Source organism: Cololabis saira, chromosome 16, assembly GCF_033807715.1.
Source record: "Cololabis saira isolate AMF1-May2022 chromosome 16, fColSai1.1, whole genome shotgun sequence".
NCBI lineage: Eukaryota > Metazoa > Chordata > Actinopteri > Beloniformes > Belonidae > Cololabis > Cololabis saira.
The window spans coordinates 24,574,562-24,596,677 of record NC_084602.1 but is presented as its reverse complement, the minus strand read 5'-3'; the positions used below and the strand labels follow the sequence as shown (position 1 = coordinate 24,596,677).

Sequence of the window (22,116 nt, the reverse complement as noted above, 5' to 3'; positions counted from 1 at the left end):
GTAACACCAAATGCAGAGAAAACTCCATGCCTTGATGTCTTCACTGAGCGTTTTCACTTTCAACATCGAAATATGTTTTCTAGGTTCGACCAAATGTTTGTAACGCTGTGGCCTGTCTGAGAGGAGGTTTTCTGTGTGTTTTCTGTGAAAAACTTGGCTGCCAAGTAAGGTTGGGTCGATGGGCGATATCCATCTCTTGTCCCATGGAAAACAAAGCAATGCGTTTATTATGCTACACCTACTGTACTAGGAAGATAAAAATTTGATTGAGACTTGCAAAAACAAAAAAAGATATCCTAAATTTATGTAGTGCCTCCAAACTTTTCAGGACCTAAAAATTTTGAATATTGTAATACAGTACATATATTATAAAATATACAGTATCTATGCTATTTTTTCCATATTATTTGTTAAATCTTTATCATATAAACACTGAGGGGAGCATGAAGTTTTCATCATCACTACAACACAAGGCAGAAACAAAAGTGTCACTTGATTTTTGTTCTTCTATCTCTGTCACTCACCTCATAAAACTAGCAAATCATTTTGTTGAAATTGGGGTGAAAAAAAGCAGACATGTTCCTTCCAGTATGAAACACTCACGCCGTTTATGAGGTAACAATATGGCAAAGAAAGTAGAACTCACTCTGTTGCCCAGCACAGACACTTTAATTTAAACAGAAAACACTCATAAAGCACAAAAACAGTATTAAACAAGCTTACCAGCAAAGAAATGTACTAATGGGCACACAGAGGGCATTGAAAAGAAAATGTTTTTCAAGCAATCCTTCCACAGTTTGAAAGCTGATTCATAGCTCCAAGTGAGACAACTTCATAAGCGAAACTATTCATAGAAACATAAGTAAACCTGACTTACACCATGTGTCCATTTTATTGTCAGTGATATAGAAGTGTCAGCCAGTTAACTGAACTTGAACCTTTGTCAAAACTTGGTGCACAGTAGGGCTGTTCGATTTTGCCCAAAAATAAAATCTCGATTTTTTTCTCTCAAAATCCGATTTTCGATTACGATTACGATTATTTTGTGAATTGACAAAAGGAAAAGAAATGATTTCAAATATGCTGTTTTTTTATTGAACATTTGCCCCATTGGGCTTTAAGTGCAAACTTTGCTCTTATTAAACCAAAAATGAATGAATAAAGTGCAAAACTCTGTAAAATAAGTTGAAAAAAAGTTTTATCTCTGAAAAAAAAAATCAGCAAATCAGCACATGCAAACATACAATAAGTTATATTTCCAATTAAATAAAACAAGACATTTTCTAATTAAACTAAACTGGGTCTTTGCATGCTAAATAATAATGCAACCCATGAAGGAGGTAGAGGTGTGTAATGTCACTCATTACATTTGCTATTCACATTTGCAAGTTTTTTGCAAGGAACACGAGCCGGTCTACCGCATCTGGCTTGAGGGATGCCCGGTGGCATGTTCCAACGCCCCCTCCTACACTAAAGAGCCTCTCCCATGGGGCACTTGTCGCAGGTATTGAGAGGTATTTCCATCAGTCATTAATATGGTATCAATCATTAATATGTTTGCAGACAAGGTAAAAAAAAAAGTGAAAAATCGATTTTACGATTTTCACGTTTTAACATCGTTCTAATTACATAATCGCGATTACGATTTAAAATCGATTAATCGAACAGCCCTAGTGCACAGTAGCCTCCGGTCCGCATTAGACATTTAAACATTTCTGAGGAAATATTAAACGTCACCATGTCACCGAGTGGGGCAACACAGTGGCTTAGTGGTTAGTAAGGTCATTGCAAGAAGTTTCCTGGTTCGACTCCCGGGTCCAGCCAGAGTCTTTCTGCGTGGAGTTTGCATGTTCTCCCTGTGCTTGTGTGGGTTCCCTCCAGTTAATCCAGCTTCTTCACACGGTCCAAAAACATGCATACTAGCTTAATTGATTATCCCTAATTGCCCGTAGGTGTGCGTGGTTGTCTGTCTGTATATGTGGCCCTGCAATAGTGGCGACCTGTGCAAGACGTACCCCTGCCTCTCGCCTGTAATGAGCTGGGATAGGCTCCAGCAGACCTGGTGAATGCTGTTTTTTGCTTTTACAGTTTTTATTCTTATAAGTGGAAAATAGAAATAAAAAAAACATTAATTTGCCTCCCATTTCCTTTTTGGAGCTTTACTGCTCAACAAAACAATCTCATAAGTACCCTAAAACTGTAACTGGATCTAAACCATGAGGTAACTAACTTATTACAGACATAGCTGCCAATGTTTATTTTTTTTTATTTTAATATGTCAAGCGCTTAATGTCTTGTTTTCCTCATCATAAGTTTTACGGCACTCTGAGTATTTTTTTTCTTTTCTCAACTAAAAGTACAGATCAGTATTCATTTATATTGTTTATCAAAATGTTTATTACCAAAGCTTCTTCAGAAACTGAGTTAAGATGTAGAGAAAAAAATGTAAGTGTTGTGATGAAGTTGATTTAAGGGGTGCTATGTTTGGTGCTTTTAAAAGTGTTAAAAAAGTTACTTTGTCGCACTGCCAAATAGTTTATTTTATGAGCTCGTAAAAATATCATTAACAAAATAATTAGCTGAACATTTCTGCCAGCTGTATTGTGGGGACTTGGGGTGAAACTTCTTGTAATAACATAAGATTATAAACTAATTGTTAACACAGTCAGATTGAATAATTAAGAGTGTTTACAAAGAACAGCTGTTTGCAAGCGACAAGTGGAAATAGGAGCGCAACTGGTTTTTGTATTGACAATTCTGCCCAGAAATGAATCCAAACAGATCCCCCGGACAGGTTTCTAGTGGATGACAGATCCACACGGAGACAAACAAGACAAACACCGAGCTGACACTTCTAGGGTTGGTGCAGGATCACCAATTAACATTAAAAGTAGGATCTATATCTAAATAGACACTGTGTATATGTGAGACCAAGTTTGATCAAGGAGCCGGACACTTAAACTTGACTGGATAAAACTATTTTGATAATGACAGAGTTTTCCTTTTTTTTAAAGGTTTTTGTGGCACTAGTGGCCTTTATTTACCCATTTCCTGTCTACTTCCTTTCTAAATAAAGGAAGTAGACAGGAAATGGGTAGAGAGAGAGAATTTTACAAAAATATGGCATGTCATATTTTGAAAAAAACGTTCTCGGAAAATTATCTTCATTTTCATAGGCTCAAATGATTGGTGGGACATGTATATATATATGAGTGTTGTGGAAAAACATTAGTTTAACTAATGGAATTTTAGTGATTAATGAGAACCATTTGTTTAGTTAGTACTTAATGAAATAATGAAATGCGTTTTGAAAGGGAGTCGTTTAGATCCAGCTCTTTCATGCAGCTGTTTCTGCTTCCACATCTGCATGCATCTATGAGTTAACACAAAAGAAACATATTTCAAGATCTCTATCACTGATTGGACAGAATCAGGAGTTCAGTGGGGAGAAATACACTGTGAGGCTGCATAGATGATGCTGTGGCAAAAGTAGAGCTAACAAAAAGTACTTTATCTGTTCAACGTTAAGGTAGGCTATACCCAAAGTTAAGCCGTACTAGAGTAAGCCACCTCTTCCAAAGTATCATTAGATGGTTTCAAGTCCAGATTAGCTTGCCTTAAACGTGAGCTGCATGCAGTACAACTGTACAGGTCTGTTGTCCAGGTCGCAACTTGCAGCTGCCCTGAGTCTGATTATGTTAGTTAGAACAGGGAGACATGACCTTTGAAAAGATGACCTGCATACAAGACGCACTTCCTGCTCTGCCCTGCTCTGTTTCCTGCAGAGTGCTGATGTCAGAGGATGGTGGGTCAGTGGAGATGATATGTAGGACTCACAGGAGGTTGTGAATATGTCCTGTATGCATTATAATTGTTTCAGCTAAACCGTTAATATTCACCACTGACCATGACCTTCATATCTGGATGGACAGCTGATGGGGACCAGCCTCTCACAGCCTTTTACGGCCGAGCACAGTCCTCACAGGAAACACAGGGTTACAGTGAAATGCATTTGTTCCACAGCACAGGTCAGAGGAGGAGACCATTATTTGGTTGTCAGCTGCAGTTAGCCTCTACTTACTTTAAATTTTAACATTAACATCCTACAGAACAGGCACACAGGACATGTGGGAAATTGTTAAGAGGGTTTGAAAAGGGTTGGAAAATGTATAACAAGAATAAAACAACAGGGACTAGCAATATACAGTTATGATCTCATGGCCCCAAACCTAACAGTCTTGGAGGTTTCTAGGAGTTTTTATTTTTTTACTTTACGTCCCCCATGACATATTTCGAAGGCAGAACATATATTCATTCTGTAAAACTGTTCATGGACTAGTTAGAAAGTACAGTACATGACAGGAGGGTGATGGTTAGGTATAGGCTATATTATCCATGCAGAGCTATGGAGAATAAAATGGAAAATGAAAATGAATAAAAAGAAAAAGAAATGGCTTGTGCTGCCCACCATTGAAACAATAACAGGCAGTGGAGAAGCAGGTAGGGATGGGCGGTATGGACTAAAAAATGTATCACGATAATTTCTGGCATTTATCCCGGTAACGATAAAAATGACGATAAAAGAAAATTCCAATTCAACTCCATCTTTTTAACTATAAATCTATCTCGCTTTCAGATCCGCCATGTTTGTTACACAAAAACGTCATCAACGGGAATTTATCTTTCTTTCTTTCTTTCTTTCTTTCTTTCTTTCTTTCTTTCTTTCTTTCTTTCTTTCTTTCTTTCTTTCTTTCTTTCTTTCTTTCTTTCTTTCTTTCGTTCTTTCTTTCAGGCTCATTTCCTTCCTTCCTTTTTCCCTTCCTTCCTTCTTTCCTCCTGCTCTCTCCTTCCTTCTTCCCTTCCTCTTTTCTCCCTTCCTTCCTCCTTTCCTTGTTTTCTCCCTTCCTTCCTTCTTTCCTTCCTTCCTTCCTTCCTTCCTTCCTTCCTTCCTTCCTTCCTTCCTTCCTTCCTTCTTTCCTTCCTTCCTTCCTTCCTTCCTTCCTTCCTTCCTTCCTTCCTTCCTTCCTTCCTTCCTTCCTTCCTTGTTTTCTCCCTTCCTTCCTTCCTTCCTTCCTTCTTTCCTTCCTTCCTTCCTTCCTTCCTTCCTTCCTTCCTTCCTTCCTTCCTTCCTTCCTTCCTTCCTTCCTTCCTTCCTTCCTTCCTTCCTTCCTTCCTTCCTTCCTTCCTTCCTTCCTTCCTTCCTTCCTTCACGTACGTTGTGCGTGGATTTAACACAGAACCATAAATCAGGTTTTACACAAAAACGTCATCAACGGGAATTTATCGTTTTTACCGCGAGATGACAAATTCTTATCGTGAGGAATTTTTTTGACGGTATATCGTGAACGGTAAAATATCGCCCATTCCTAGAAGCAGGTAAAACAAAAAAATAAACTTTCTGAGAGTGTTGGAAGGCAGTGTTTCCCTTGGTGGGATATGTTCAGAGCATCTCACTGTTTTTATTTTGATGACCAATACAAACAAGTGCAGAGAGGCTTTTAAACCATAAAACACTGGGAATTCTTTACAGAACAGAGGAAGAGCTAGCATCAACAACACGCCCCAACACATGCTTTTTGATTCAGTTTTGTTGTTACTTCACCTGCCAGCTTAAAGGCGCACCAACAATACACCTCATTTGATCATTTTCACATAGAACGGCAAGATCATATAACGGCAAACAGTGTTGCCTTGAACAAGGATTGGGAAAGGTCTATAATCACATGATGCTCGAGGATATTGTAATTTCTGTTATGGCACAAATGTAAAAACATCTGCTATTTACGCTGTACTCCAGTTCATTTCTGTAATTTATGGGGTAAGAAGGACAATGTTGAAAGGTTTCCACATGATAAAAATCCTTACCTTTATTAAAAAACACAAAAAACAAAAAAAAATGTATTTGGGTTTGTCAACAAAGCTGTTTTTTTAAGCCATAAAAGGTTAAAATACATATCGACTGAGAAGGAAGCAACATCACATTTTATTCATGTACAAATTGTGAGGTTTTAAAACTACAAATAACTAATGACAGAAGTCCAGGCGGACCGTCTGGAAAAAAGGAAAACGTCAGATTTTCTTGATATCATCATTTTAGTTTGTATTTCTTTAAGCTATTTCTTGTTCTTGGCGCCACCTGACAGCCTGGGTTAGTTACAGGGTGCCGCTGACATAACAAACTAAGTCTGCTCCAAGAAAGACATATATAGCACCTCGCACCTTCTCTAGTAGTGACAAATGAAAGGAGGCTGGCTGCGTGCTGCAAGTATTAAGTGGCCTTTGCTCCCTCAGTATATAAGAGGGGGCAAGGCCGACATGCTATATCTCAGCCTGAGCATCTGTCCTCCCTTCTCCTCTCCTCTTTGTCCTTTTTTTTCCTGATCATTGGCACCGGCCTTGCTATCTGATTCTCACTCTCCGTGACCTCGCATTGCTCGTGCTTTCCTGGCTTTGGAAGCAGTGGAACCTCGGGCTGATATCTGAAACCGACACTTGCATCCACAAGTTATCCAGAGAGAAAGCTGTAACACCCCTGAAAGATCATTCGAGACAGAGAGAATGCAGAAAATTTGCAGCGGTTTCCAAAAGCTCAAATAGCTTCCTGGAAGAACTAAGTCAGGCCTTTAAATAATTTTGTGATTAATCTTTAAATGAAGACATTGTACAATTTTTTTGGCAGAAGTTATTATTCTGTCCTGGAAAAAAAGGGCTCTAATACTTGGATTTGCTGGACATTTTAAAGAGGAAGATGACTCGTGTTGAACTTAGAGTAACACCTCATTCAAACGGTTAGTCAGCTTCAGCAGAAACACAGTCATAGACTGGGTATTTGTGATTCAAGAGCACTGTTTACTTCTTACAATGTTGAACCTGCGCTTCGGTCTCTATTTATCGCAGATTTGTGACTCAGTACACAAATATGTCCTGTGACTCAAGAACAAAGAAAACACATGCACAGCAACTGTGCACTCTCCAGAGATCTTGTATTGATTAAAAGATTTACTACGACTTCAAGATAATTGTTTTGGGAAGGAGGATGTATAAAAAAAACCTTTTATGAATCATCTGCTGAGATATTTAGTCAAGTTTCACTGAGCTACCACAAACACGTGGATGGCTCGGCCAACATTCTTCCACAACGCCAACAAAAGCCCAAAATGACACAAGACTTTCACAATTAACAAGGGGAGCTCCATAAATGTCAGTTATAATTGAGAATGTTTCTGCGGTTTCATGGGGAGAAATTACCCAGATGAAAAACAGGCTAAATAGTGCGCAATGACCTCAGTGCCCAAACAAATTATAAAACTTAAGCCAGACTCTGACCAGATAAGAAAAGCACTGAGTTCCAATATCGAGCACGATTCTGACAATACGAATCAGAACCTGTGAGTAATAACAGTCCATTAGAATATTCCCGGAAACAATTATTCCCTTTCAACATCTTTGATCAGGAATATGGTTCAAGCCGCGGAAAAATGATTAATCAGACCAAGCCATTATTACCAAAAAGACTGGAATTTAAACAGTAAGACGTCAAAGCCAAGTATTAGCTCTGTCTGATTAGCAGTCTTTGGAGCCTTCATCTCAGCAATTATTGGTAGGATGCTTTATAGTCACAATTATTTCAATAAATCAAGAAAAAATGAAGTCTAAACAAAATTGTAATCTTAAATACAATCTTATAGTAAGTGATGTTTTATTTTCCTCAATCTTACAGATCTAAATTTAGTCTTGTCACCAAGTGGCAGCAAGAGCTTACGTTCTTTTTTATATTGTTTTACAAAGACCATATCAAATATTTTATACGTAAATTTAGTCTTCTGACTTGATTTACAGCTACAATAAAAAAGCAACACGGAGGATGCTGGTAATACACCACCGTTTACTCAACAGTCTTTTAAATAGCTGAGCCTGTCAATTTGTTTACCCCCCCACCCCCGCCTACTGTGGCTAAAACCAATATACTGTGTATCCGTGGAAAAACCACTAAATACTGTATGGGAGCTCATTCGACAAATTGAAAAGAAACACTACATACTTTGAAACCAAAAGTCTGATTAAGTGCAAAATAAGATCTTAAAGGCCTGAACAATCAGGCAATTACAACAGAAGGACACACATGACATCTTGGTGGAATGGCCACAAACTGTGAGTTTGTTTGCAGAATCAATAGTGTGTTTGACAAGCAAATTTGAACTGTTTACCAACAGTAAACCACAAAGAGAGATCTTTGCTCTGAACAAAGTATGACGACTGGAGGTACACATTATTCTACCGACTTGAGGGTCGTGGGAGGTTTGTAAAATCGTACCTTTTGCTTGCAAGCCTGTTTCAGGCTCTAATAGAAACAGAGAAGCACTTACGTGGTTTGTGCAGACTGTTTGGCTGTTGCAGGCCGCGGGGTCTGGACCTTGGTGGTGTCTGTGCTGTCCTGCCTCTCCGACAGCCGCCTCTGCGGTTGGTCCCTCTGGAAAATGTTGCTTCCAGGCTTGATGCGTCTCAGGGTGCCTCGTTCATGGATGTACACCTGCTCCGGGGCCACCTCCTCACAGCGGGGCCCCTGGAAGCCTGAGCGGCACACGCAGATATGAGGCCGGCTGCAGGAGCCGCGGTTCTGGCAGGGGGGCTGGCAGTCGGCTGGGGGGGAGAGCACAGATGCAGATTGAGTTTTCAGCATGTTAGAGCATGTGCCCACTTGTATGAAGAGGCAGTAGCAGAAATGTATTTTCCTGGTCTCAACACCGGGGTTCAGTTTGAATTGATTCAATCAGGGGTCCATTAGCGTCAATGCTTAACCAGTTTAGTCTTTTTAAATTGAGCCGAGACCCTGAAAAGGCTGTCGGTTTCAATTTCACCCAAGTTAAACTGCCCTGTTTAGTCTAAATGTAAATGATCGCTTACATTAAATCTTTATCCAATTTTTGCCTGAGGTAAAGCCTCTATGACAAGCTCAGAGATCTGCTGAAATGCTGGGGGCACTTCTATGCAGTTCGTCCTGGACTTAAAATCCAGTGTGTGCTTTCACTGTAACAGAAACAGCTAAAAATGGTCATAAAAGTAAAACGTCATAAAAAAAGAGAAAATACAAAATAGGAAAAAAAAATATCCTGGAAACCAGCCGTGAATCTTTGACATTTCATCACAGAGATGGCCTGCAGAGTTGACTCCTCTATTTGAGAAGCAAATAAAATCAGATGTTTATCCCTGCACTTATAAAGATGAATGTGTGCATAATATTTATCAGTAGTCTGCAAATACAGAGTGCTGTGGTTATTTCATAGTCAAGGAAAAATAATCTGTTCTCCACCGCCACCCCACGACCCTGCATCACATTCCAGTTACTTCAAGTAATGAAAGACCGCGTGGCACGCAATTTAAAATAAACAAGCTGATCTTGTGTCGGGATTTATGACACTGTCCTCAAACAGTATATCAGGCCACTGGTCTTTGGTGGCTAAAGCAAACAGTGGCGCTCTGTCAACAGGGCTATGGAATGCTATTGACACAAATGCTGTGAACACTGAGAAATCGCAGGCAGGAACACAATCACAGCTCTTGCTGGGAGTCAGAAAGGAGCCGACTGGGTACGAACAACGCTTCACCTGCTGCACACTTCCTGTTATTGCAACGCTGCTCAGACTCTGACCACTTTGTTTCCTGTGGTCTTCAGTAAAAGCACACTGGACACCGAGAACATTGTTTTTGATTACACAAGTTGGAAATGGACAGAGAGAAGCGTGACGGTGATATGTAACAGTAGCATCTGACTTTATTTACCAGTACTACAGTGAGTTCCTAAGATAACCAGATATGTAATCAGAATTGGTGTTTTATGATGTATTACACATGTTTAATTAAAAGGCACTGGATTATTAATTGTCAGGAGACGGTTTGCGGACAAACATTAACAAACCGATGATGAAACATCAGACAGTGACAACTCTATTTTGCGGTACTGTGAAGAATTTTTTTTTTTTTTTAACCAACTACTTAACTCATATATTGCCTTTTAAGTGCTCGGGGGGAAAATGTACAAGCTTTTTTGATGATCCATCCACATTTAAAGTACTGTGGTTGTGGGATTTGTATAACTTGGGATGTGACGTGAATTTTCCATTACGGGATAAAACAGGGATTGCCTGAGTTCTGTTTGGCAAGAAGCAAAGATCTATCATCTAACTTAAGTACGGGCGAGCTGGTTGCTGCTCCCTTGTCCGGAGTCTGGTCAAGCTCATGTTTGAGATGGAGTCTTGGATCAAGTACACTACAGATTCCAGGGACATTATGCTGGAAGGGGACAACTTGGTAATGTGTGAAACTACATTCCCTGAATAAAACTGTCCAAACTGACATGAGAAACAGCACGGGACCGCCATACAATAGCACACGTTTTATGAGCTTTCCACTGTGAGACACAAAACTGATGGCAGACAAATCTGTCGCCTGTGCTGACAAAAGACTGGAGAGGTCACCGACTCTGGGCCTGACATATGCCCCACGTGAAGCTTGCGTGGCCAAGGCTCGCAGTGTCACTGCCTATCTGTGTTGTCTCTGGGCCCTGCCTCTGGGCTGTTGAACACATTGTCACAGTAATTGCTGTCGTGCAGATTTTTCTTGCACTTCATTAAAACTAATTGCCTCACATTCCATCCATTTCACAAATATGTGCAGCAATTATTACTTTGCGACAGTAATAATAAAATGAGAATCCATCGGAAATAAAAGAGGAGAAATGGCAAACATTCCTGGCATTGCCACTTCAGCCTTAATTATGACTGAGTCAGCCTGGCTCAGTTTTTGGAGGTTGTGTCCACATCCAATCATCTGAAAAGAGGAGACTGTTAGACTGAAGCTTTGAGCATTCCCCATGCAAACAAACTAATCCAGACGTATCATGGTTAAAACTCAAACGGCGCTTTGGAATTTGTTGAATTATCCACATCATCCGATCCTTCCGAACTTAAGGTATTATCTTCGACCTTGTTAAGATGTCTTTGTGGTGTTCTCCATTTGGTATCATGACATATCATGAGGGAAAAAAGAGGTCCATAGCATGGCAGAACAGATCAAAACCACAAATTCAATACCCAGGTTTTTATATGCAAGGAACCAGAACACAAATACTCTGATATATCTGGATATTTATTCATGATGTCGATATCCAGTTTTCAATTGGGTATCTAGATTATTAGGAATGTTTTAAATGTAATTATTTGTTTTTCAGTCAGTCTTATAGACATTAATAACTCCTTTGCTCTCACACTTCTCTCAGTTCCAGGCTATACTCCTTGGTGTAGCGTGTGCACCCCTCCTGTTCCATTACACAGGTTTGAGTCATATTACTTCAGTTTCACCAACCGCCAACAATCCTACTTCTGTATTGAGCTCAATCCAGAACAAAGGAAATTGCAATTCCTCGACTGACCACTGGGGGCTGGCTTCAACGGCGAGTCATTCTCCATAGACTCCCATGGTACAATGTCAAACCACATCCATGAGAACTAGGCCTGTGTTGAAAAAATCGATTTCCCAATTCTAAATCGATTCTCATATTAATTCCTAAAAATCGATTCATTTTTCTTTTTTTTTTTTCTTTTATTTATTTATTCATGTTTTTTGTTTTTCATCATTACATTACAACTTTTGGTTATTTTTTTGTTTATCCCCAAAAAAGGAATGTTTTGTTGGACACGAGAATAACTGGTGCCATGTTTTTGCCTTTAAATATGTTTAAAGGTATGAAAACACTAAAGTGTTAGGTTATAATTGCATAAATTGTCTATATTTCATTACTTTATATACTGTCTTGGGGTTACATTTGCAAAAAATGCTAAAAACCAAATGCTCAAAAATTAAAAACCAAAATAGACCGAAAATGGAAGAAATAAAAACGGAATGTGGGAAAAAATAAAACCGATTTAATCCGTCTCTGTTTGCTGCCCTGGATCTGTTTGGTAATTCTGACCCACACGATGTTTCTGAAAGCAGTTCTATCAGCATTCTGGGAGGCAATTGGTCCTTACAGCATCATTAGCTGACAATACTTGCTGTTTAATCTCAATATAATACTAGTAATAATATTTTGCATAACTACAGTCATATAATTCATGCAACAGCTCAAAAAACAGTTTTAATAACACTAACCCAAATCAATATCGGAATCGGATCGAATCGGATCGAATCAAATCTTGATAATCGATTCTGAATCTTAAGAATCGGAATCAAATCGATTCTTGACATTTGAATCGATCCCCAGCCCTAATGAGAACCAGGGAATAGGTTGTACCAGGCCAGGTGAATTTATATAGCCTCATATATTGATTTGAAATATAGTATGTTGCATTTTGATTAGCAGTCGACTTAGTCAATGGTGAAGCATTATCACTTTGTTATCGGTCATTGTCATGCTACGAAGCATAACGCAGCAATCATCTGTTTGTACTAAACCAGTGTCAATTGAAAAGAGTGGTCATTTTTTATCTGGATTCACTAAATTACATTTAAATAACAACATCTGAAAAGGGATATTCCACTGCAAACGTTAGCCAGCAGCGTCGCACCTTTTTTGGTGTAGATCAGTTATATGAGTTGCCTAGTTGCCACAGCTAACTTGGATTCCTACCGCTCATCCCTAGAGCAAAAACAAAGCATCAAATAGTCATTGTAATCTTTGTTGAAGGTAAGGAGCCTATAAATGTTTTTTATACTAACCCTTTGAACCTGCAGGGGACTAGATGGATGTAGGAGTACGTTTATCTGACATTAGCAGTCAGCAACGGTAATAGTTTTTTGACGGTCATGTCAAAGGCTCATATTATTCACATGTGCTTTCAATCTATTTTAGTAGAAGAGTCTCTACTGTTCTTTTGTTGCTCTCCTTTTTTCTCTTTATTTCACGTGCACGTGCCTCACCAGCTACCAGATACGCCATGTGCGTCACTAGAAACAAATACACACATTTGTAGCTACAGTTATAGATGAGAGGAAAAATGAGATGGGACATATTTCTACATTCTTGTCTCCTTGGTAAAATAAATTGCTGAAACTGAGATTTCTAAATCTGGCCATGAAACTATATCTGTGTTACTACTTATTTTGCTTAAAAATTCTGCAAATATATTGTGTTGATTTGACAAAAGAACAAATATTCTGGGAAATGTATCACAGGTTAAGGATTTTATTGAGTTACATGCAGGCCATCTTAAGGCATAAAGAGATACACTGCCATGTCTCCAATTTTGATTATTTGTTTTTTGGGGTTCAAAGAACTTGAGACTCCAGAAAGATGTGCATCTTTAAGGTTCAAGAAAAACTTTACTGCTTGGGGAGCATTTCTCAGAAAAGCCCTGATGCATATCGTTAAAGCAAACGTCAATCCAATGTTCAAGGTTTGCTAGAGGTTAAGCAAACATTCACAACATATTGTATAAATAAGGACTATTGCAACGTACAAGGCTCCATTTGAGACAATGACACAATAGTTCGCAACCTATATTCAAGCATTGCCAGGAACTTTACTGGCGTGTGTATTTTTCATAATTTCTCCAGTGGGTCTGCAGTTGAGTGCAGTTGTCTGCAATGAGTTTAGGCTTATGCATTTACTGTAACTAAGATTAGTATTTTTGAACCCTTCACCCCTCCTCTTCTTCTGGACTCTAATTTCATACTTGTGCTTGCTCCCACTTTATTATAATCCACCAGAGATTGGCCTTCCCTCTCCTTGAAATACAACCCATCAAATCTTTATAGTCTTTTTGTGGAGAATGGGCCAATCTGGAACCAACGTAGAGATACTTCAAAGATGTTGAGAAACCTCTTCGGGTCAACAGTGCACCTATAACCTGACATTTATGAACAAAATATGACAATAAAAGCATAAACATAATAATCTCGGGAAAGACTCTTTTAAAGGCTCTGAACATAAGTATGAGACGTATGGATGACAAGATGATCTGAATGTGAGAATTTGGCAGAATTTGACTAAAATCTTGACTAAATGCTCTGTCAAACCCTGAAACTAAGAAACATGAAACAGAAAGAAGAACAAATCAAAATTATCATTAGGTAAAAAAACAACTTTTGGCTGGTTTTCGAAGTCTCAATTTGTTAATGTTGCAGGTCGAGAATGTGTGTGTTGTGGATGCAATACATGTGAAGGGGCTGGAGTTTTTCAAAGAGGTATACAGAACATCAACAGACAAGTATAAAACCTCTGTGACAGGAAGAACAAGCTTGAAAATTTGACTCTCATCCATAATTTCTGTTCACTGAAGAAGTAAGAATTGGTCTATTGAGCAGTTAATGCAATTGCCCCTCAATGGTAATTATTTCAAGTGAGTGTTAATCTCTTTGCAACATGTGATTTCCACATGGCTGCCAGTACAAGTGCTGTCATTTCAGGTTTGCTAAACACTATCTTTACTGCCTAAAACCAAACAGTTGTTACCACAAGTTTTCATTAAATGCTCGGAAACAAACGTCTCTGTTTTTTCTCATCAAAACCAGACAACAACACAGTTTGACTGATACTTTATTTAATTATACTTTACCATGTGAAGGTGCCTCATAGAAGATGCACATAGGTCAAGTTTTTTTCTTTCCCTTTTTTTTTTTTTTGGTCTACCACAGCAGTTCAAGCTTTTGCTCCTCAAATCCACCTTAAGCCGGTGTGGGAATTTTGTTAACCTACGTCTGACCCAGGACACAGTGTATATTAATTTTCGCCATGCCATATTATGCTTCCACCACACCCCTCAAACGCAAGCGTTCAGCCTTTAATGGGCCACATGCTGGGGGCCCTCTGTGTAGGATATCTGTATCTCGGGGGAAGGGGGTGGACTGTGTGTGTGTGTGTGTGTGTGTGTGTGTGTGTGTGTGTGTGTGTGTGTGTGTGTGTGTGTGTGAGGAGGCGGTTGGGGGGGTTTACCGACTACTTGTAAAGCTGACTCTGAGAGGCGCGGTGTTTACTAAAAACCTCAAAACCCATCCTCCTGAGGGATCACATCCCAACAACTTCCATATGGTGTTTATTCTGGAAGGTGCTATGATATATGGTTAGGACTACCTTCAGTCTCAGTGGGTCTGCGTATCAGTGGAAGTCGCTTGTTTCATCTCATGGTCTTTAATGTATTGTAATAAAGAAAATAAAAGATGTTATTGAGTGCAAATGAGGAATATCTTAAAGCTTTATCTCCATTCACAACCTATGGTGAATAATGTGTAAATAAATTAGACAAATAGTTCTAAAACAAACCAGATGTTCTATAGTACTTAATTTTCACAGCTTTTTTTCTCAATGGTAGCAATTAGAACAACATGTGAAGAAAGACGCCAAAAAACAGAACTCAATTGCAACCTAGAAACAGACACACCAGCTGGAGTGGAGAAAGCAGCACTCCTAGTTTGGGGAGACAAAGTGAGAACGAGCTGTCCAGCGTCTATGTTAATGATGGGGTTTTGGACCATGAAGTGTGTATTGATTACAGGATCTGTCTAATGGGCTGTAACTCTCTGCAAGCCTGCCAAAGGAGTGTCATGCCCCCAAACTGTAAACTGCGCAACCCCCACAAATCCACACACGACATTTAAAAGCCAAGCCGGCCTGTCTGTGTTGCAGTAATTTCAAGCCGGGCTCAATGATATCACCAGAGACAACAGCGTCTTTAAAACCTCCTCTTGTTCTTGTAAAACAGAGAATGCTGGCTCGGTGGTCATTGGTGCACTTTTTGTTACACTTTAGACTTAAATATTTCTTTCTTTCTTATTTTTTTTCTAAAAAGAATGTCTCAAAACTGTTGAAGTATAGATTTAGTTAGTAGGACACCCCCTTTGCTTGTCGGACAATTTCTCTTTATAGATTAAAAAAGGGTCCTATCTTCTACAAAACTCTTCATATCTTCACTAACCCTACTGATAAACATCCATTAAGATGTGTTACTCACCAGTATCCATCCTATGAAGCACTGGCTTGGCCAGATTTACCAATTCAGAATGTACCTGAACTAATCACAGCGGGGCAGGCAGTGACTCATACATGTGTTACAAAGAACCATTTCACAAAAAAGCAAAGTTGCTGCAGAATTGCTATTAACACCTGTGATATACAAGTTTCTAGTGCAACACAGACAACAGCAAATAATATCCAAAGATCTGAACATCTGTAAGGTTATGGTGACAGATATTGCTCTGTCTGCCCATCATTGTGTTTTCTTTGGGAGTTGTATTACCGTAATGTGACCAGAAGCTTCCAGGCAGAAATCATCAAGAAATGGCACGTAGGTGAAAATGCCTCTGAAATGTTTATTCAGATCTATTCCTCCTCACCCATCCTCCACTCATCTTCACTTAATGAGCTTGTGGATAAATCCAATAGTAAAATTATTAGTATTCTTGATACCACTGCTCCCACCAAGGTGCAGGTTATCACTGCTAAAAAGAAACTTCCATGGAGAAATGTTGGACAGGTCAGAGCTGAAAAAAGCTGAAAGTGTTGAAAAGCTGAATGCAGGTGATGGAAAACTGAATTGTAGGTTCATTATGATATCTATAAAGAGAGCCCCAACATATATAATATGGATCTGAGGAATGCAAGGCAATCACATTTTTCTGATATCACTGCCAAAAACAACAATAATGCATGCACTTTGTTCACTACTGTTGACAGGTTAACAAACCTAACTTCTATCCAACCATCCCTGCAATGAATGTGCCTCCTTTACTGACACAATTCAGAAAATCCAACAGTCAGTCAGTGCTCCTATGCTAGATCACTCATAAGAACTTGGATGACATCATACATCACCTGAATTCCAACACCTCTGCCTTGATACTCTCCCAACAGGGTTTTTAACAAGTATTGCACATTGTACGGCCGTCCAGAGAGTCTAGACTAGGGGTCGGCAACCCAAAATGTTGAGAGAGCCATATTGGACCAAAAACACAAAAAACAAATATGTCTGGAGCCGCAAAAAATGAAGTCTTGTATAAGCCTTATAATGAAGGCAACACATGCTGCATGTATCTATATTAGTTATAACTGGGGGAAGATTATTTTTTTTCATTATGCACTTCGAGAAAAAAGTCGAAATGTCGAGAATAAAAAGTTGAAATTTCAAGAAAAACGTCCAAGATTAATGTTGTTAATGTCAAGATTAATGTTGAAGTACAATCTTGAGAAAAAAGGCGAAATATCGAGAAAAGAGTCAAAATTTCGTGAAAAAAGTCCAAATGTTGAGAAAAAGTCAAAATTTCGAGAAAAAAGTCGAGATTAATGTTGAAGTACAATCTCGGGAAAAAAGTCGAAATGTCAAAAAAAAAAGTCGAAATGTTGAGAAAAAAGTCAAAATTTTGAGAAAAAAAGTCAAAATGTCGAGATTAAAAAGGAAAGGAAAAAGGAAGAAAAAAAGAGAAAAAAAGAGAAAAAAATGAAAAAAAGAAGAAAAAATGAAAAAAAGGTCAAACATTTTTGAAAAAGCTCCAGGGAGCCACTAGGACGGCACTAAAGAGCCGTATGCGGCTCTAGAGCCGCAGGTTGCCGACCCCCGGTCTAGACATTATAAATGCATCTTTGCTTTCAGGTTCTCTCAGTGCCTAAAATCAGGTGTCATTAAGCCACTTTAAAAAAAGAGTAGTCTAGTTAGGTCACTTATGAACAGCTATAGGCCCGTATATTTTTTCTGAAATCATTTTTAAAAAGCTGTTTTTCAACAGCTGTATGCCCTCCTGACACTGAACGACTGTTTGGATTTCTTCCAGTCAGGTTTCCGGCCACATCACAGCACTGAGACCGCTCTAAAGGTCATAATGTCTAATGCTCTAAAGGTCCTTAATGACATCCGCTCCAATACGAATAGCAGCAAGATTTCAGTATTGGTCTTACTGGATCTCAGTGTTGCATTTGAGACGGTCGACCATAACATCTTGATAGACCAGTCGAAGAACTGGGTGGGACTTCCTGGCACAGCACTTGCCTGGTTGGAGTGCTATCTAAAAGACAGGGACTATTTTGTGTCTTTAGGTAACAACAAATCGGAGCTAACAAAAATAACATGTGGAGTTTCTCAAGGTTTAATTCTGTTGTTTAACATTTATATGCTCCCACTCGCTCAAATTGTGAAGAAACAAAACAAAAAGTGTTACCATATCTGCACGGATGACACACAAATCTAGACAACTGTCTCACCAGGAGACTATAATCCAATTCAAACATTGAACAATCCATTGATCAAATTTAAGAGTGGATGTTCCAGAATTTCTTTTTGTTAAATGAAGATAACACAGAAATAATAGTATTTGAAGCCAAGGAAGAAAGATAAAAGTCAGCACTCAGTTTCAAGCAGTAAAGTTAAGCCAATGGCCAAGCCAGAAATCTGGGAGTGGTTCTGGACTCAGACGTGAATTTTAACAGCCACTTTAAGACAGTAGTAAAGTCATCCCATTATCACCTAAAGAACATTTCTGGACTACTGTCCAGATACTGTAGACTGGACTACTGTAATGCTGCTCTCACGGGCCTCCCTAAAAAATCCATCAAACAGCTGCAGTTAGTCCAGAACGCTGCTGCCTGAGTCCTCACTAAGACCAAGAGACCATATAACTCCAGTGCTTAAGTCTTTACACTGCCTTCCTGTCTGTCACAGAATAGATTTTAAAATCCTGCTGTCGGTTTATAAATCTCTGAATCGTCTCGGGCCAAAATACATCTCTGATCTCCTGGTTCATTATGAACCAACCGGAACCATCACAACTAAACACAGTGAGGCAGCGTTAAGCTTTTATGCTCCTCACCTGTGGAACAAACTCCCAGAATGCATCAGGGCTACTGAAATTCTCATTTGCTTTAACTCAAGGCTGTTTTTCAGCGATCCACCATAATTCACTGCAACCTTCATTTCTTGCATCTCATATGTTCAATTACTTTCAACCTATGTCTGTCTGTCTTTAATTTCTGCTTTTAACCTATTTCATTTTTTAATGCATTTTTTAAAATCCTTTTATGTAAAGCACTTTGAATTGTCTTGTGCATGAAATGTGCTACACAATTAAACGTGCCTTGTCTTGCCTTGCCTTACAAATCTGGTTGTTGTTCTGCTTAGATCACACGCTTCATTTCTATGACTGGTTTCCCGCCTATCCAATGGCCTCCGGGGGCCGTTCTTCTACATCCATTGATAGACACTGCCCCCTGGAAATCAAAGTAAAATCCTGAAGAACCACACTAAATATTTGTATTGAAGAGAAACAGACAAACAAAATAAATAGAATAGCTAGACAGGCTAATGAAGTGCACATGACACAACGAACCTGCAACTCCACAGTTCAAACATTTGCTACATTCATTAAATATATTTTCTGCCAATAAAGACATGCATTCGTGTGTCTTGTTTGGTACTGAAAATGTCCCAGAACAATAGATATGAAATATAACTTCTAGATCTTCATGATACATTTTTTTCTCTTGCAGTAAGTCAAAAGATTATTCCAAAATATTTATATTTCATTGTGTGTCTGGCAGGAGGCTTAACAGAAGGCAAACTGAAATAGCTCAAACCATAAATAATATGGATGACCCATATTTTTGGATGCAGTTTTTTTTAGGTTAGAAAATGTTCACACATGTATGCCCTCAATAGTTCACCAGCTGTTTTCCACATGTAGCAGCTAAAGAGAGGCATTAACCCTTTAACACCCACCAGGATGAACACAGGCTGAGTCAAAATAATTATTCCTCAACTGAGCAAAAATTCTACAAAATCTAAAGCAAAAGGCGTTCAATGCAAGATGTAACAACCAAACTGTAGTTCCTTAACTCTCTTGTCATCTACAGGAGCACAAACATTTTTAATCAGTAGTTAAGTTGTAATTTCAAACCAAATTTCAGGTAGTAGCGAAAGTTATTTTGTGGTAAATACATCTACTCCAATTACATTTCAAAGAATATTGGATTACTTTACACTAGGATTAAGAAGAAGACCAGTGTGTTTGGCATGCTGTCTGCCGCTACTCACATTAGTGGCGTTTTTCATGTTTTTGTTATTCGCTTTCGGTTTGATTATAATATTCTTTTATTTTCTTTTAAACGTCTGGCACTCGTATGGCACTCACTTCCTGTTTCTAAATTCACTCTTAAAACCTATTTGGCTTTTAAAGTGATTTGTGTTTTATCTGTATTTGGTGGTGGCAGACAGACGCTCTATTTTGAGTTTATTTCATCTTTTGTTATTAGGGCCCGAGCACTTACAGTGCGAAGGCCCTATTGTATCCGTAGGAATTATTCTTTTCTTTCTTTATTTTCCTTTTCCTTCTGATGAAAGGAGGGCCTTTTTGCCCCCCTAAACGTGCCCCAAAAGTCACCAAATTTTGCACGCAAGCCAGGCCTGGCGAAAAATTTGATATTTAATGGTTTGCATTAATGGGCGTGGCAAGATGGCTCAACAGCGCCCCCTAGAAAAGTTTGTGCCTCAAGCCCCACAATACGGTTTGACGTACATGCACAAAAATCGGTACACACCTGTATCATGTCCCAACAAGAAAAGTCTCTTGGCGCCATGGCCGAAACCGAACAGGAAGTCGGCCATTTTGAATTAATCGTGTCATTTTGGTGAAATTTTCATTTCTTCAGCCGCTTCTTCGCCCGAACCGTAACGTGCACCCAGGTGTGTTATACATCAAAATGTGCGTCTCCATCCTGCGACGACGCGCATTACTTTTCTCACTGATAAGCGTTACCGTGGCGAGGATAGATGCCAAAATGCACGCCCCCCTTCATCTGGTTGGTCCATATTTGATAGTTCCTACTTTCTGCCATAACTTTTGAATTGTGTGATATAAAGACTCGTGGGTGGTGTCATCGGACTCGGTTTTGAGTTCTTGAACATAATTGGTGCAAATTAGCCCCGCCCCTTCTTCTGATTGGTCAATATTTGATAGTCCCTATTCTTTGCCATAACTTTTGAATGGTTTGACATAAAGACTCGTGGGTGGTGTCATCTGACTCGGTATTGAGTACTTGACCTTCATTGGCCTTGATTAGCCCCGCCCCTTCATCTGATTGGTCGATATCTGATAGTTCCTACTTTCTGCCATAACTTTTGAATGGTTTGATATAGAGAGTCGTGGGTGTTGTCATCCGCTAAATGTCCAGGCCTGAAGAATCTACATGCAAGTCATACAAGCGCTTCCACTGCAGCACGCCTGAATGTGCACAAGGGTGCGAAGGCCCGTTCATCGCTGCTTGCAGCTTTAATTTCTCTATGTGTTGCATTGTCTTAAAAGTGTTTTATAAATAAAATTCAGTTGAGTTGAGAGTACTATCTGTAAAAATCACCAAAAGTAACATTGGAGCCCTATATTAGTTGCCTTTTGCAATGACTTCATGTTGCTTTCTGGGACTATAAAAAGCATCAACAACTAGCTCACAGAGCTGCAGAGGATTTCATGGTCGAGGAAATTAAGAGACTCAAGAAAGCAAAGATGGAGGACAAAACAAGAGAGTGAACAAGAGAGTGGTCGCTGTCTTCTTTTCACTGTCATGAAAGAGACTTAATCTCAAGGGGAACTCTGTGCTAAAGATATCAAAACTCCCTTTGGGCAGCTTTAAATAATGAGTAAGGGACAAATCAGGAGTATTTTGATGATAGACAATAAAGCATTTCTCAAATATTTTCTGACGAAGTACTGATGTACAGAAATGGTTTACTGGCTATTTCCCACTAGCAGCTCTTGATTATCATTGTCAACAATCATTTAGTACATCCTAATTCTATAAAGTGCCGTTATTAATTCACTCTAAATGTATAATGTTTCTCAAAACTGTATGCTGAAGTTTTTTTGCCATGAAGAAGAAAAAGAAAGACCTTAAAAGGTTTTTTTTCCTTATTTAGTGGATCATGATCTACACTTATCTGGCCCCACATGTACAGTATATCTGTCCGCTCTGGCAGATAACACTTAACTGTCTGTCCCTTGCAATTTTTTTATGCGATGCAATGTCCAGTTTTAAATACGGATTTATTTTGCTGTACATGTTTGAACAAATCAGAAAGAAAGTGAAATAATTTATATCAAATAGAAAAGCATCATAAATGTACAGGAAAACACTGCCTTGCTTCTAGC

At 39.0% G+C, this 22,116-nt stretch overlaps 1 protein-coding gene across 2 annotated transcripts in view; it reads right to left on the bottom strand.

Moving 5' to 3' along the window:
- LOC133462653 (latent-transforming growth factor beta-binding protein 2-like) overlaps positions 1 to 22,116 on the bottom strand; it is a 125,136-nt gene that overhangs the window by 86,232 nt on the left and 16,788 nt on the right. For both annotated transcript variants that reach the window (XM_061743994.1, XM_061743995.1), the window contains exon 3: positions 8,367 to 8,640. In XM_061743994.1, the coding sequence (XP_061599978.1) occupies positions 8,367 to 8,640 (274 nt within the window). The remainder of the gene's footprint in view (positions 1 to 8,366; positions 8,641 to 22,116) is intronic.